General features: G+C 37.8%; 1 protein-coding gene across 5 annotated transcripts in view; it reads left to right on the top strand.

The window, feature by feature from the left end:
- The window catches only part of SMYD3 (SET and MYND domain containing 3), a 362,105-nt gene that overhangs the window by 261,333 nt on the left and 85,350 nt on the right, over positions 1 to 15,422 (top strand). For all 5 annotated transcript variants that reach the window (XR_011903028.1, XM_072331271.1, XM_072331274.1 and 2 more), the window contains 2 exons: positions 9,143 to 9,210; positions 10,506 to 10,608. Coding sequence is in view for 4 of the 5 variants with exons in the window: in XM_072331271.1 (XP_072187372.1) it covers positions 9,143 to 9,210; positions 10,506 to 10,608 (171 nt within the window). In the remaining variant the exon portion in view is untranslated. The remainder of the gene's footprint in view (positions 1 to 9,142; positions 9,211 to 10,505; positions 10,609 to 15,422) is intronic.

The following is a 15,422-nucleotide window of genomic DNA, read 5'->3' as shown; positions in this document are numbered from 1 at the left end:
TCTTATACCAAAGAAAATGTGAAATGGAGCTTCCTCTGTAGCCCTTGCTCTGCAGCATTTATCCAGGCATTTCTGAGTGGAAAAGATTTAGCATCCAGAGCCTCTTTAACTAAAATCCCCTACCCTGGCCAACTAATGGGAAAAGAAGCTCTCAGTTGTTCTGTTTTAGATCCTTGGTGTCAAATGCACCCTTGGCTCCAAAGCATTTTTTTTTTTTTTTCCAGAGTTACTTTCTGTTACTTCCCAGTATGGTGTCATATAGCGCACAATGCTAGCGAATTGTCTTCAGCTATGTTAAAAATCATTGGCTGCATATATTTTATCATCACATAGAATTGTCCAAGAATGCTGGACTAACATTAATATGGGAATAAGGAAACTAGTGGCATAAGCATGAAAGATATCCTCACAGTAACTAGGAGCGTATGTCCTCTGTTGAGACTAAACATGTCCAGTCTTGTGGAATTCCAAAAATTAAATTATTTAAACTATTCCCTGAGTAGAGCAATGTTTGAAATAGCCCAACAGAATAGAGTTGTAGGATAAATATAACAAAAATTCTGTCTGGAAACCCTTGTGGATTTGATTTTTTTGATATACTAAGTAAGAGTTCGTGTGTCCTGTGAAAGTCCATGAACACTTTGAATGGTGAGTACTTGAATTATTCAGGCCTCAATATTGCTACGTTGGTTTTAATTTGCTGCGTATGCATTACATCTTCACCTTAAGTGTAACAGTGCTCTATTTTCACCCAGAAGGAAATTGAGTTTGACTTACGTTTGCTGCCTTTCTGAATCCTGCTAGTTTCTGACATGGTCAAATACATGTTTCTGTGCCAGCACACACACTCAGAGTACAATCAGTCTTCCCTTTCAATCAGATAGATGTTTAGAACTGTGGTTTGGATTTAACCATCTCTTCAGTGCCTGGATTTCTTAAAATAATCTCTAACATGCAGTTACCGTTTTTTTTCCCCAAAAAATGTCTTACGAAGGCAATCAGCTGGATGTTTCATCATTTCAGGGTTAAGAACATAGTGAGCTTTTTGTTTCAGTTTTACTTTGTCCTGTGAAACTTCTCATTGCCACCTGGTCTTAATACATTCAATCAGTATCATTTGGCACTCAGTTCCTTTTCACTGGCCACAGGCAGCTCTAGTTTGTCTCGTGCAGAACACCACCTATGGTATGTTAGCATCAGTCACTATATATGATATACCCGTTCATACATACTTTTGGGAAGAAAGGAGTAAGGGTGAGCTTACTAGCATTTTGCAGGCATAATCTACTAAGTTTTACTAATAAATTGCTAACAAACTTACAAATGTTAAAAGTATTTTATGAAATTCTACTTTGGCATTTTGTGAGCTTTCAAATTATTGTTTTGTGTGTAATTCAAAATGCTGCTCTCAGCAGATGATTGATCTGCTAGCTGTCTGGAAGGAAGCATATTTGCAATTGCCTTATTTACTGATTTCTAAAAATCTTTAATCAGGAGAAAGGTCTTAGATATCTGACAGAGACAGGTTTACACAGAGGTATATATATTTTAAAAACTGGTCAACCAGTTTTTAAAAGTAGTAACATTAATACTTCGCTGGAGAGGACTAGGTTACTAAGTAAATAAGGGTATATTTATGTTTTGCTTTAATGATTTTGTAAAATAACAGCACTCCATTTTATAGAACTTAATGTCAACACAAAAGTAGTTGCTAACCTGTTGGGAAAGCATGTAAGGATAATGTAAGGAACTGAATGAACTGTCAGTTATATGAGCATTCTTTTGGGCCTAGGTATCCAAACTTTGCATAAAACTGTAATTTCATTTGGTTAATACGAAACAGAGCAAGTTGTATGTAGTAAGCCTTGCTTGCTGTGACCACGGACATAAACAAGTTTATGCATTTTTTACCCTGAAAAGAAAAAAAAAAAGATTCAATTCTGAAAGTCCCCAGTTATGTCTGTTTTGAGGTCTATCTAAAATAGCAAGAAATAGATCTGGTTAGGAAAACACATAGCGCTTAAGAAAAAAAGAATTTAAAAAAAAAAAAATGTGGGAATTTCTCAAAGTGCTTACTACATTTCCAATGGATTCATTTATTCATTTATATATATTATTCATTTATTGCCCTTTTTGGGGAAAAAAAATCCAATTTTAAATGTATGTTGTTTTTTAAAATGTTTTTAAAGAATTTAAATATTTAATTTGTGAGATCACATTTCGGAAGAGATCACTGAATTTATTTTCCTTCTCATTTTGAGTTTTCTCCCTCTTAAAGAATTCTCAAGCTTTCATGCCTTCAGAAATTTCCTGTTGCAAGTAATTTTAAAGAAATTATATGAAATTCTTTATCCACAGCTTTATCTTCTTCCCACTTCTTTTTTTGCCAGTTGAAAATACACTGTTAGGAAACAGATGAGGTCTGTAAGATAAAATCCACCATGCTCAATAAATTGAAGAGTTATCAATGAACTTCGAGAGATAAATATAATTGAAGGCCTTATGCATCAAACACCTCCAGAAGGAAAAATAATAGTATGGGAACTGTAAGAATATGGTCAGGAAAACTTGAAATATTTAGACTGGTTTCATCTCATCTAACTCAGGCTGCCTAAGCAGTTATGAGTATGGTATGATGAAATCATTTGGATAATGGAAGGAGATTTAGTTGTTTATTCCACTGTATTGTTAGCTAGAACTATACAAGATGAATACATTTATGTCTTATTTGCCTATGTTGTTTTCACAGTGGCAGCCATAGCTGAATCTCACCATTATCTTTCATACTTGCTTTAACATTTATTCTCTGTGATGAAGATAAACAGAAAGGCAAGAAAAATACAAAGTCATTTAACCGCTCCCAGCCACCCATGAAGCTTTATAAAATCCAGTAAGCAAGTAGTTCTCTTTGAATAAGTGGGAATGCAGCGGTCTGATGAAATGAAGATAGCAACTCTGTGCCACTTCACAGGAAAGGAGCCACTTGTAGGAAAACAAGGGAGAAGAGAAGGATGCCGTGCTTCCACTCCACTCCATTTAATAATGCCTACTGCTGCATGCATACTGTAGTATGATCAAGCAATGGCTTACCAGTTCTTTCTCTCCAGCTCTGTTCCAGAAATAGGTACATTTTGGTTTTGTCTCAAGAAGTAGTAACAATAATATTTGCAAAGGTGGATAAAAAGTTAGGATTTTAACAAAAGGAACATTGATTTGCTGATTGTTGTCAAAGTAGAGATTTGTGAGAAGACAGGACAGAGACGTCAGAATTTTTAATGGAAGTTCTACAGAGCTTCAAAATAGTTAATTTTACCCAAAAAGTGCAATGTTTTTCCATGTTTCAGGTTGAAGATCTTCATTTCTTGAGTTAGTAACTGCATCTTACACACACACCACAAAAAGAATTGCCCATAGCAAATGTAACATTTATCTTACTAATGATAGCTTTGAAATTCTTAGTCATCAACTATATTTAGCTACCTAGCTAAATGTTTTTATTTGAAGAATTGGAGAAGTATGTGTCGGGTAAGAAGAGAGAAGGTAATTTGCCATGACCTATTTTCATTCCATTTCAATTGAAATTGCACCATTTAGCTGAGTTCTAAAAACAGATGCCTGAAGCACTCTTGCATTAAATCATCTGCTAATGTCAGGACAAATTTATCTGGTCTACTGGCTTGTAGGTGTTGACACCCTTCCGCAAGGGAAACTGGTGTTCTGTACACTCATCAGCCACTTTTTTGTGCTAGAACTACAAAAAGAAAAAGATCTGAAATTTTGACAGTTGATCAGGAGAATGACTTCAGTTGAAAAACTAAGAAAATAGATGGAAATACACATCTTTGCTCTAAGTAGCTCTGATGTAGTCATCTCAAATTCAACCAAAGCTTTGATGATTTGGCACAAGAAGTAAAAATGTATTGTTCTTACAGAAAAACGAAATAATTGCAAATCCTGTCCTGATGTAAAAGAAACGTAACTTCTCTGAATTTCATAGTGTTACAGCAAAATTTGGCTTTTAAGTGTGTATCACAGTTAAGTGCTTGTCCCATTTCCTTAGTCTGAAAACCTAAATAAGATGAAGTGTTCTGAAAGCCATTCTAATGCCTCTCACTCTCTCCAATACTCTCACTGTATTGGATACAGTTGAGGTTTCAGAGCAAAGGAGCTCTCTGGCCTGCCTGGGTGCTGTGGACTTTGGCTATGAGCAGCTGAATGAAAGACATCAAACAGGGGCTTAACTGGTCTGTCACTAGTGTGGCATGCCATGCATTTGCTGTTGAGCCATGTTTGGTGTTTGGTACTGTTTCTCTTGCACTCTGTGTGCCAAATGCAGTCATTAGGAGATCTGAGATCTGTCAGCCATCTGTGCCTGGTATCTGTTCATCCTCAAATAGGAAAGATATCAGTACAGAGCTACAATGGGGGATGGTGGCTCTAGGAGGTCTCTGGGGCTTGTCATTTGAGATACTGTGCGCCTTGCACGGCATTTACTGTCCAGTCCTTTGACCCGACTAATGCTTGAGTCTCTTGAGAATACTGTTCACAACGTGACAACTGGTTATGACATCTTTTCTTAAATTGCCAAAGAACAGGAATATCCAGATATCTTTCATGTGAATGAGAAACTTATCCGTGAACTTGATTGTGGGTTTTTTTGTTTTGTTTGTTTGTTGTTTGTTTGTTTGTTTGTTTTTATCTTTAATTTACATTACACTGGGTTCATACATTAGGGAATGAAGTTATGGTGGCTGTGACACTCCATTTACAGAGGTGGAATCATTCTGCAGCAAAAATGAAAATGATATTGATTGAATTTGTGCAAAGTACTCTTCATTAATTCTTCTTGTGCAGGTTACTTATGTATGTTATAGAAACAACCTCACTGTGTTCTAGTAATGTACAGGAATATGTAGAGATAAAATGGTTATTAGTCCTGGTATTTGTAATTTGATTTGTGCAGCAGGCATTAACCAATCCAAATTTGTTCTCTTTCTCTTTTCTCCCTTATTCCAATTTTCCATTTTTTTAGTGTTTGAAATTCCAAATCTAGATGGTCCTGCTATCGGATCTGAGTCTGCTTTGCTTAACCCAAATACAAAGACATAGTGTAAAATGATATTAATGAAGACTGAACTGGAGCCATAGTCACTCACAATCAGTGGGAGGGCATCAAATTAAGATAGGCCTAATAATGAACATAAACATAGTGGAGTATGTTCCCAAACTTCATACTCCTCTGTCAAATAAAAACACCAGAATAAATCTTCATGTCTCTCTGCTGAACTGTGGATCTGAACACAGACAGTAGCTCCAAATGTCCTGAGAACAGAGACCTTCTATGAAGTAAATTACTAAGTTCCCATGTGCCATTCAGAGAAGAAATAAAATGTAACAAATTGAAGCAAGTTTTATTTGCTGCTGATAATGTGTGCTCGAGAGTAGTGGTCAGTTGGACTACACTGTCTTCGCTGGTTTGGGAAAGATTGTCTTCTTCCTGGGTTACCTTACTGAGTACAGAATGCCTCTCTAAAACACATACAGTCTCATAAAAGAGCAAATCCTTTTATTTAAATCCGTCAGTATATGTAATATTGTTTGTTGTTTGACATAGCAGTTCCATTTAAATAAACTTGCAAGATTTATTGCCACAGTGCAAACTCAAGCACTGAGGACTGATAGTTTAAATTGTCAGTGAATTCTATGGACAATCAGTCTACGATGTGAAGTCTTGAGAACTCTGAGAGAGTACTAAAAAAACCACATTGCCCTGTGGAGACTCAAAAAATCTGTGAATCTTCTGTGAGAATTTTTCCTCAGTTCTCATGCTGGGAAATGTGTTATTTCAGAAAATTTAGAAGTGACAGAGGAATTTGACTATTCAGCTTTGAAGTTCTGAAGTATGTGAACATTTTTCCTTATTTATGGGTATGACAAACTCTGAATACTCTGTTCTGTCTCTATATGTGGATATGCAGTTATAGGGCTATGGCACTGGACAGAAAAGAATGTTTAGGGGAATCAGAAGGGACAGGTTGAACTGAAACATAAATTAAATAACAAAGATAAATGATGCTGCAGGAGTTAAGATGACAAAGGCTACGTGTCTGTAGGGAAGAAACCATATCCTCAAGCAGCAGCTTACCCTGAATTGTTTATTCTTCCTTATTTTAAAATCTGGGTTCACAAAGAATCAGAACCTTGAAGATCATTGTACTGGGAGTACGATGCATCTGTTAAGACAGAAAGAAGGCTATACAAGGTGATTGTGAAACCTGACAGAAATACACATGAGAAAGGCATTGCTTGTTTGATTTTAATTCTTCTTGGGTTTTTTATCTGTTTTTGTTCTTTTTTCTTGGATGTAGAGTCAGTTGACTTTTGGGTACAGCAGGTTTTGATCAATAACTGATTTCTTCATCTTATCTTGGAATAGGCAGTGTCCAGTGTGCTCTTCTCAGCAATGTTGGATACTGCAGTTCATCTGTCTGAGCAACATTGAATCCCAAGAATCTAGAAAGTGGATTTTTCTTCAGGATTTGTGTAACAGAAATTCCTTCTTCCTCTTGTTTCATGCAAGGCATGGCCTACAACTTAACTCCTCTGGCGGACTGGAACCAAAGCAGTCCCCTTGGAAGGGTTCATCTTTAACTTCGAGAGATTAGAAACCTCTTAGAAGTGTATGTGAACAGAAATGTAGGGGATATTCAGAAGATTCTTAGGAACTTCGTAACAGATCAAAAAGGAAACAAACAACCGAATTCTCAGTTGATGGACTATGACAGAGATTTCATTTTTTTTATATCTATTGCCAGTTGCAAACTGTCAGTGGAGACTAACATATATTAGAATTTCAAATGCTGTAGGTGATATTATTTCTCACTACTGTCTCATGTTCTTTCTCTCCACTTGCAGACAGAAAGCAACCATAACAAAGGGCAGCATCTGTATTGCATTTTGCATGGGCATCGCTGCCTAATTTTTTTTTCCATACTTGAATTTAACAGTGGGGAAAGATTGCCTGCTGGGAGGTTAATCTGGTCAGACTATGAGCAAAATCATGTAGCCCAAAATTCATAGGAGCAGTTAGACTTCTGCCCATGTTGAGGTACCTACATGCCTTTCTAAATGTGACTCTGAATGCTTCTGATTCTCAGTTTCATATTGGAAACTGCAAATAATTTGAAATTAGATGGTATTCCACTGTTTCATTAGGATATTGGGATGCAACTACACACCATGAAAACATCTAAAACAGGGAGGTTAATAATTGCCTCACAGAGAGCTACTGTTGAAAGACAGTCTTGATATCTGAATCTCAGAGCATCCGTTCATTTCATATTTTTCTTTAAGTATGCCCTATAAAAAGCAAAAAGTGAAAATGTTGTGATTTCTGTGTGTAAAACTTTTTCACATGGTAGAATATGTACCTTTACTAGAAAATGATGGAATTGTCGTTATAACTCTACAGTGATCAAAATTCCATATTGTTAAATATAAACAGTTTTATGGTAATAGTAGGAGATTTGCAAGGAAGAGGGATTCATTTACTTCTAAGAAATGTCTGACCTCTGCTACTTCATAATCCACTAGAGAGAGCTAAGGTCCACATAAGCTGGCTTTCTTTCTCTTTTACCTGGAAGGCATTATTTTTTCAATAAATACCAAAATCAAGTCAATATTTTTAGAGCTGGTATAATTGCCACTTGAAATGGTCTAATCTTTGCTCTGAAGTTGTCTGATACTTTGTATCCAATGCCAGTTGGACAGAAATAATTAAGATGTATGTATTTGGTAATTTAACAGGAACATTTGAATGGGTTATATAAATAATAGACTAATCACAGAGTTGTCTAACCATTTAAAATAACATAAACCCTACTGCATATACTTTTATTTGAATTAATGTTGCTGTCAGAATTTATGAGAGATTTTTGAAAGAGGATTTCATTCTCACCTTATGGTTAATGCTCTCATAAATAATAATTTGTCAATTCTGTAAGACAATATGTACTATTAAGTTCTTCAGTGCACCTCATTGCAATGGAGGTGCAAATTTAATATTCTGTGCAATTGCTCTATGGATAAAAGTGCAACTTTCCAATCTCATTTTTAGAACTGCCAAATCATACTCTAACTTATTTTATGTTGTTGTTGTTCTAAAGAGAATAAATGGCATTTAATGTTATGTAGAACAGACCTGGGACTTCTCTTTTATACGCAGTCTTTTTCTGCATAAAGTATTGTGTGAGTATGTCATTGATAACTGACCAACAAACAGTAAAAAATATAAAGAATGTTAAAAGAAACAAACAAAAAAGCACCATCTGTTTTTCCCCTAAAACCAATCTGATATATTAAAGGTCCATTAGGAGTTGCGTTCTAAGTTGAACACGACAACTCCTGTTTGATATTTTGGGGTTTGACCCTATCTCCTTGCACAGAACTTCCATTCTTTTCTACTCCTTTGTAAAGCTACTTTAATTTTGTATGAGTGAGAGGGAAGATGTATATCTAGTGTAATATTTGAGACGAAAGTTTATATTTATCTTTAATTACAGTTTGAAAATTATTTTATGTGATCTTGTATATGCAAACCAAAATATCCAGAGAACAAACAATGGACAACTGTACCACCTTTGTATGTATTTGTGCCTGTACCACTCTGGCAACAGTCAAGGCTGCTCTCTACTTTAAAACTGACACAGCTATATTTGTTGGGCTCCAGTAGCACTCATTAAAATGTCTGTGACAGCCTGGCATCAGTAGAATATTGACATGGAAGCAGCCACTTCTTTTCATCTGCTGTCACTGTCATCTGCTCTGTAGTCTCCAGGCTGAGCTTCTCAGTCTCTGTGTAGGGTATTTTTTTTCCCTCTGGACAGGAAAGTAGGGCCTCTGCATGTGTTTAACCCCACATTTTTGCAGGATACTATTATTTCTGCTTTAATTGACTGCAGTTTTACAGGAGAGTGTGTCCCAGATGTGATTACTCTGAAATGAAAGAGCACCAGTGTTGGACTTGAATGTTTCCCATCCAATTACCAGCTGCCCCTTCATTTTATTTTGGAAGATTTTTCACTTGAGTGTGGGGTTTCCAAATGAGTCTGGTAATCCTGGATTTTTTCCGTTGTTTTTACAGGTGACCTGTAACTGTTTCACCATCAGTAATGGAGAGATGCAGGATGTTGGTGTTGGCCTGTATCCCAGGTACCATGGACACTGTTTCATTCACAGGCAAAATCTATGTTAGGTTTTTTTTTTGCCCCTCTTTTCCTAGGTAGCTATAAACACCATCAAAGTAGCAGGTAACATGTTTAAACAAGAAACTGGGAAATGCAAATAAATTAGTAGAGAATAAAAAACAGTCATCAAATTGAAAGCATTCTTAGAAGGTTCTGATTACACAGTTAAATAGGATGTGTCTTCATACTTTATTTTTATGGAGATTGTAGTCATTTTTAAGTAACAATAAATGCTAACATTATAAACGTGTGACTAAGGCTTCCTAAAAATTGAAAAGAAATAGGTTCTGTGTTGCTTTGAAGGATAAATATTTTGCAACCTTCTGAATTGGCAATTAAAAGAAAAAGGTTGAATGTGTTTATTAGTTAATTACCATACCTAAGAAAGTAAGGCAAAAAGGTAAACCCTTTGAAAAATGGATATTCAAAATCTTGTTTGTATTAGTTAAGAAAGATGTACCAGGTAAGGCTTTGCCTTCATAGAATTTTGTTACTGTAACTATCAGTGGTGAACACGAATAACTGAACATTTTACCTTACTATATTAATTTCTTTGTGTGAATGTAGGGTTGATCTGTGTTGTCAGAATCTAAAGGTGGCCTGTTTCTGTTGTTTCTTTCCTTACTAATGTTATATATGCAAGATTTGACTAAGGGCACGAACTTGAGGCCTGCTTTGTGATAAAAATAAGGGGAGAACTGCTATGAGGACAGAGAAATTAATGTTATGAAAAGCACAGGACAGTCATGTGATTTCAGAATGGAATGGAAACGAATATTTTCATATACTTTGGGAAAAATGAACCATATTTTGGAGCATTATTATTAGTTAAAAGTTTTCTAAAAAGCTTCTGACTGGTAGGGAAGTAGCTGTGTTCTTTAATGGTGCCCTGCAAAAGGATGCAAAATATTTTTTCCCAGTTCAGTTCAGAGCAGATGTAATTTTGCTGTTTCAAATCACTCTGAGCTGGGAAAATTGTGAATTTAAGTCTGTAGTTCCCAAATCCTTGGCAAGTGCCCTCCCATCCAGAGTTTAAGGAAGGCAGATCCAGGCATGGCTTCTGTTTGAAGATAGACATTGGTAAACAGTAACTTTGCTCCCCTAACCAAGAGCAGCTAATCTACCAGGGATTTTATTTATTGATAACTTAATTGCTTGATATTAAAGATGTAATATAGTTAGCTACTTCCAAATGATGTCCACAGTAATGACAGTATATTAAAGTTTTTTTTCTTTCTCTCCCTCTACCACCCCTCACAGCATGTCTTTGCTGAATCACAGCTGTGACCCAAACTGTGTGATCGTTTTTGAAGGATACCAGCTTTTACTTCGCTCCGTCCGAGAGATCCAGATTGGTGAAGAGGTAATTAACTTGTCCTCCCTTCCATCACAGACACCTGCAACAATGACATCTCCCTAAATAAATTCCAGACTGCAGGGCCACCAGCTTAATATTTTGATGATATATTGATGCCAATTTTTAGCACGTAGCTATCAGGGAGAAAATGATTAATAGAATCATCTCTTCACACTGCCTGGGCCCCATAATCATTACTTCCCATAAATCACTAGCAGTCTTGATAAATTCTTGTTTCTCCTTTCCTCCTCTAGGCACTTCATTTTGTTTGTGTTTGAATGTCTTTACCCTGATGGAAACACTTAGAATATTTCTGAGTGGAATGCAGTGTTCACCAAATCATTGCAACAATAAGCATTTGTCAGGCTGCAGCTATGCTATAGTAGAAAACCTGTAATTGGCAGCAAAAGTAGCAATGCCAGGTTTGTTTTCTTGACATTTCGGTGGGAAAAACTTCAAAATACCACTCGCAAGTGACTTCAGATTCCAAATTATTCACAGCTTTGTTTTTAAGACGACATTCGTTTTCATTTTGAAAGCAATTCATTTGTGGCTAAATAAGCATTTAGATGTAAATGTCTGTCAGAGAAATGCAGTGCAGAATTTGTTTAATAAAGCCTGCAAAGAGGAAATATATAAGTAACTTGCTATGTAACAATGACCTATGCAGTTCTAGCTCTTGGTTATTTCATAATCATGACCTCTTGTAAATACGGTTTGCATCAGTACTTTGATGACTAGGAAGTTCAAGGGCTTACATATTATAATTGGGGAGCAGTATTTCTTCGTCCCTCTAAATTGTTGTTGATCTTTTTGTTTTAATGCATCCTTTCTCTATGATCAAAATATGTAAATGGTGAAATTTATGTTTAGGCAAAATACTGTAGAGAGACAACACCAAGCTTTTGCTTGCTTACTTCTTCTGATGAGAAATCTTATAGGATGCAATATATTTTCACGGAGCCAGTGAGTGTAGCCATTACTCTGTCTGGCATTCTTGTTCAAGCCGAGTTATATGTACTTATAAACACTATTCATTTATCTTGACTTATTGATTCACAAAGATGGGTTATGTATTTAAAAATACAAACAGGCTGTAGTGTCTTCCCAGGGTGTGTGTGGAATCATATTTGTGTCTCAGTCATACTTTAGAGGGTTCATGCTATACACAATAATTATACTGATCACCACTAAGAAAATGGATGCAAGACCAGAAGAACCTAGAAAAAAAATAATTTCCTGACGGAAGTTGTTCCATTTCTGTTTTGGTCTTGTGTCTAGATAGATGTTGGCCTTGCATGTTTTTCACAAGAGGACATGTAACATTTAATGGGTTTTAATTTAATTTTTGTGGGGCATTCAAATTTATTCAGGGCTGAAAAATAGGCAGTAGGAAGTTAGGACTCATAAGGCAGAAGAAAATTTTGGCCTGAATCCCTATAAAATAAAGGTGATAAATCTGATGGTGTTGTGTATTTGGAAAACCAATCACTTATAAAATCACATGCAGAAATTCTAGCTTCTTTGGACCTCTTTTGTGGCAAAGGCATTGTTACCAGTCCTGAAACACTAAGAAATCGCTTGTCATAACTATTAGTTTTTATAGGATTTTAAATTAAATATGTGGTTCATGCATAATCACTTGTTTTGCAGAGCTGAAGCTCTAGTAAAGCAAAATGTGCTGCAGGGATCATCATAAACACTGAGAGCTGTCAAGATGGAAAACTGCCTATTCCTTATGTTTTGCTTTGCAAGATAGAAATTCAGATTTATCATTGGGTATATTGTTTGGATTTTGTACTGCAGTTCTATTAAATTGCATACTTTTTGAAGGCAGAAAGTTCCCATTGACTTCCACCAGTAATTTTTATGAATTTTGTTGTTGTTGTTAATTATTTTATCTAGTTGGTAATTTACAGACAAACATAAATTAATTTTGCCTCCCATCAGAAGTTGCATAGCTGTGGTTAGTTTAGTGCATAGCTCAAATCAATTAGTCGTACTTGAGAGACAGGATGTATGAGATGTATGAGTTCTGCTCCAAAATGTGTGCATTGCTTCATGTCTACTTCAGAGTACAGCTAGAGCAAATTTGTATATTTTCTGCTGAAAGCCACATAACATGCAGTCCTCTTAATTTTTAGAAGCATATAAATAAAATTTGTAAGTTCATATGACCAGCGGTAAATATCTTCTTGATGGATTTTCAACAAAGATGTATAAGATTTTCCTGGAATTCAAAATCATGTTGATCATAAATGCCAAAAGAGAAAAGCCACAGCCTGCTCATGACCTGCGTAGCTCTGTCTCAGGAACAGATGTTTCTACACAACCCTAAGACATTGCAAAACGAAGATGATTTCTTTTTCCCCTGCCATTTGCATTAATTATAATTCAGTTTAAATTCTTACCAAATCCTCAGTATAAAAACTCTGTAGCTTATACAAAACAAAAACAACAACAAAAAACCCATAAATTAAGTCCACTGCAGCATGGCAGTATGGGAATCATAGAATCACCCAGGTTGGAAAAGACCTCGAAGATGGTCAAGTCCAACCACAGCCTAAACATAATACCTGTATGGGAAATTGGTAATCACAGCCTGAACCTCTGATTAATCAGCTGAGGTAAGTTTCAGGTCAGCTGTGGGAACACAGGTGAGAGTAATTCAGCTGTGCTTCTGGACAGGGTGGAGCCTGACTCCACCCCCTCTAGACCTCATTTAAAGGCTGACCACCACTGAAGCAGTATCTCTTTGAGATTGCTTCTTGGTGGAGATTGCTTCAGCATTTCCCAGCAGACTGAAGGCCTCTATTGGGTGAGTCTTTCCTTTAAATAACCTTTTGGATACTTATCAGCACCTCTCTTGTACCATCTTCCCATTATTGTCACTATACATCACTGTACAGTATCCTAACTCTAACAACCATCTGCTAAATCATATCCCTGAGCACCACATCCAAATGGTTCTTAAACACACCCAGGGATGGCAATTCAACCACCTCCCTGGGGAGCCTATTCTAGTACTTAACTACTTTTTCTGTAAAGAAGTGTTTCCTAACATCCAACCTATACTTTCCTTGATGCAACTTGCAGCCATTTCCCCTTGTCCTGTCACTTGTCACCAGTGAGAAGAGACTTGCCCTGCTCTCACTGTAAGTACCTTTCAGATACTGGAAGAGAGCAATAAGGTCACCCCTCAGTCTTCTTTTCCCCAGATTAAACAGCACCAGCTTCCTTAGCCTCTCCTCACAGGGTTGATTTTCCAAGCATTGTTGCCCTTCTCTGGACCTGCTCCAGTAATTCCATGTCTTTACTGTGCTGAGGTGCCCAAAACTGAACACAGTACTTGAGGCGAGGCCTCACCAGTGCTGAGTACAGGGGCAGGATGACTTCCCTAGTCCTGCTCACCACACCATTCCTGATACAAGCCAGGATGCCACTGGCCCTTTTGGCTGCTGGCTCATATTCAGCCGACTGTCCATCAGCACACCAAGGTCCCTTTCCATCAGGCAGCTTTCCAGCCACACTTCCCCAAGCCTGTAGGGTTGCCTGGGGTTGCTGTGACCTAAATGCAGGACCTGACACTTGGTCCTATTGAAACTCGTGCTGTTAACCTTGGCCCATCATTCAAGTCTATCCAGGTCCCTCTGTAGTGCCCTTCTCCACCCAGGCGGATCAACACTCCCTCCCAACTTGGTGTCATCTGCAAACTTATTGAGGGTGCACTCAATCCCCGCATCCAGATCATCAATGAAGATGTTAAACAGAAGTGGTCCCAGCACTGAGCCCTGAGGGTTGCCACTTGTGACCGGCCGCCAACTGGATTCTACTCCATTGACCGCAACTCTCTGGGCCCAGCCATCCAGCTAGTGCCTCACCCAGCGGAGCGTGCGCCCATCTAAACCATGGACAGCCAGCTTTTCCACCAGAATGTTATGGGGGACAGTGTCAAAGGTCTTACTGAAGTCCAGGTAGACCACATCGACAGCCTTACTTTCATCTACCAAGCGGGTCACCTTGTCATAGAATGAAATCAGGTTTGTCAGGCAGGATCTACCGTTCAAAAACCCATGCTGACAAGGCCTGATCCCTTGGCTGACCTTTAGTTGATCCATGATGGTTCCCAAGATTATACTTTCCGTAACCTTCCTGGGCACCGAGGTGAGACTGATGGGCCTGTATCTGCCAGGATCATCTTTCCAACCCTTTTTGAAGATGGGCATCACATTCATCAGCCTCCAATCCACCGGGACATCCCCAGTCAGCCAAGACTGCCAAAAAATGATGGAGGGTGGCTTGGCAACCACATCCGCCAACTCCCTCAGCACTCTAAGGTGCAGTCTGTCTGGCCCCATGGACCTGTAAACATCCGGCTTTCAAAGCAGGTCCAGAACCATCTGATTGTGGATCATGCAGGTCTTGTTCTGTTCCCCCTCCCCATCCACCAGTGCAGGGGGCTGTGTTGCCAGGGAGTTACAAGTTTTACTATTGAAGACCGAGGCAAAGAAGGTATTAAGTACCTCAGCTTTATCCAGATCCTTGGTGACCAAGTTGCCCACAGCATCCAATAAGGGGTGGAGATTTTCCCTAGCCTTCTTGCTGTTGATGTGTTTATAAAAATATTTACTGTTCTTCTTAACCTTAGCAGCCAAGCTCAGTTCTAGCAGCACCTTGGCTTTCCTTATTTTCTCCCTGCACAGCTTCATTACATACCTGTAATCCTCTTAAGTAGCTCGCCCACTCTTCCAGAGACTGTAAACTTCCTTTTTTGTTCTTGAGATCTAGCCAAAGATCTCTGTTCAGCTAGCCCGGCCTCC

This window comes from Excalfactoria chinensis, chromosome 3 (genome assembly GCF_039878825.1).
Source record: "Excalfactoria chinensis isolate bCotChi1 chromosome 3, bCotChi1.hap2, whole genome shotgun sequence".
NCBI classification, from domain to species: Eukaryota; Metazoa; Chordata; class Aves; order Galliformes; family Phasianidae; genus Excalfactoria; species Excalfactoria chinensis.
This window is presented reverse-complemented; position numbering and strand designations above follow the sequence as displayed.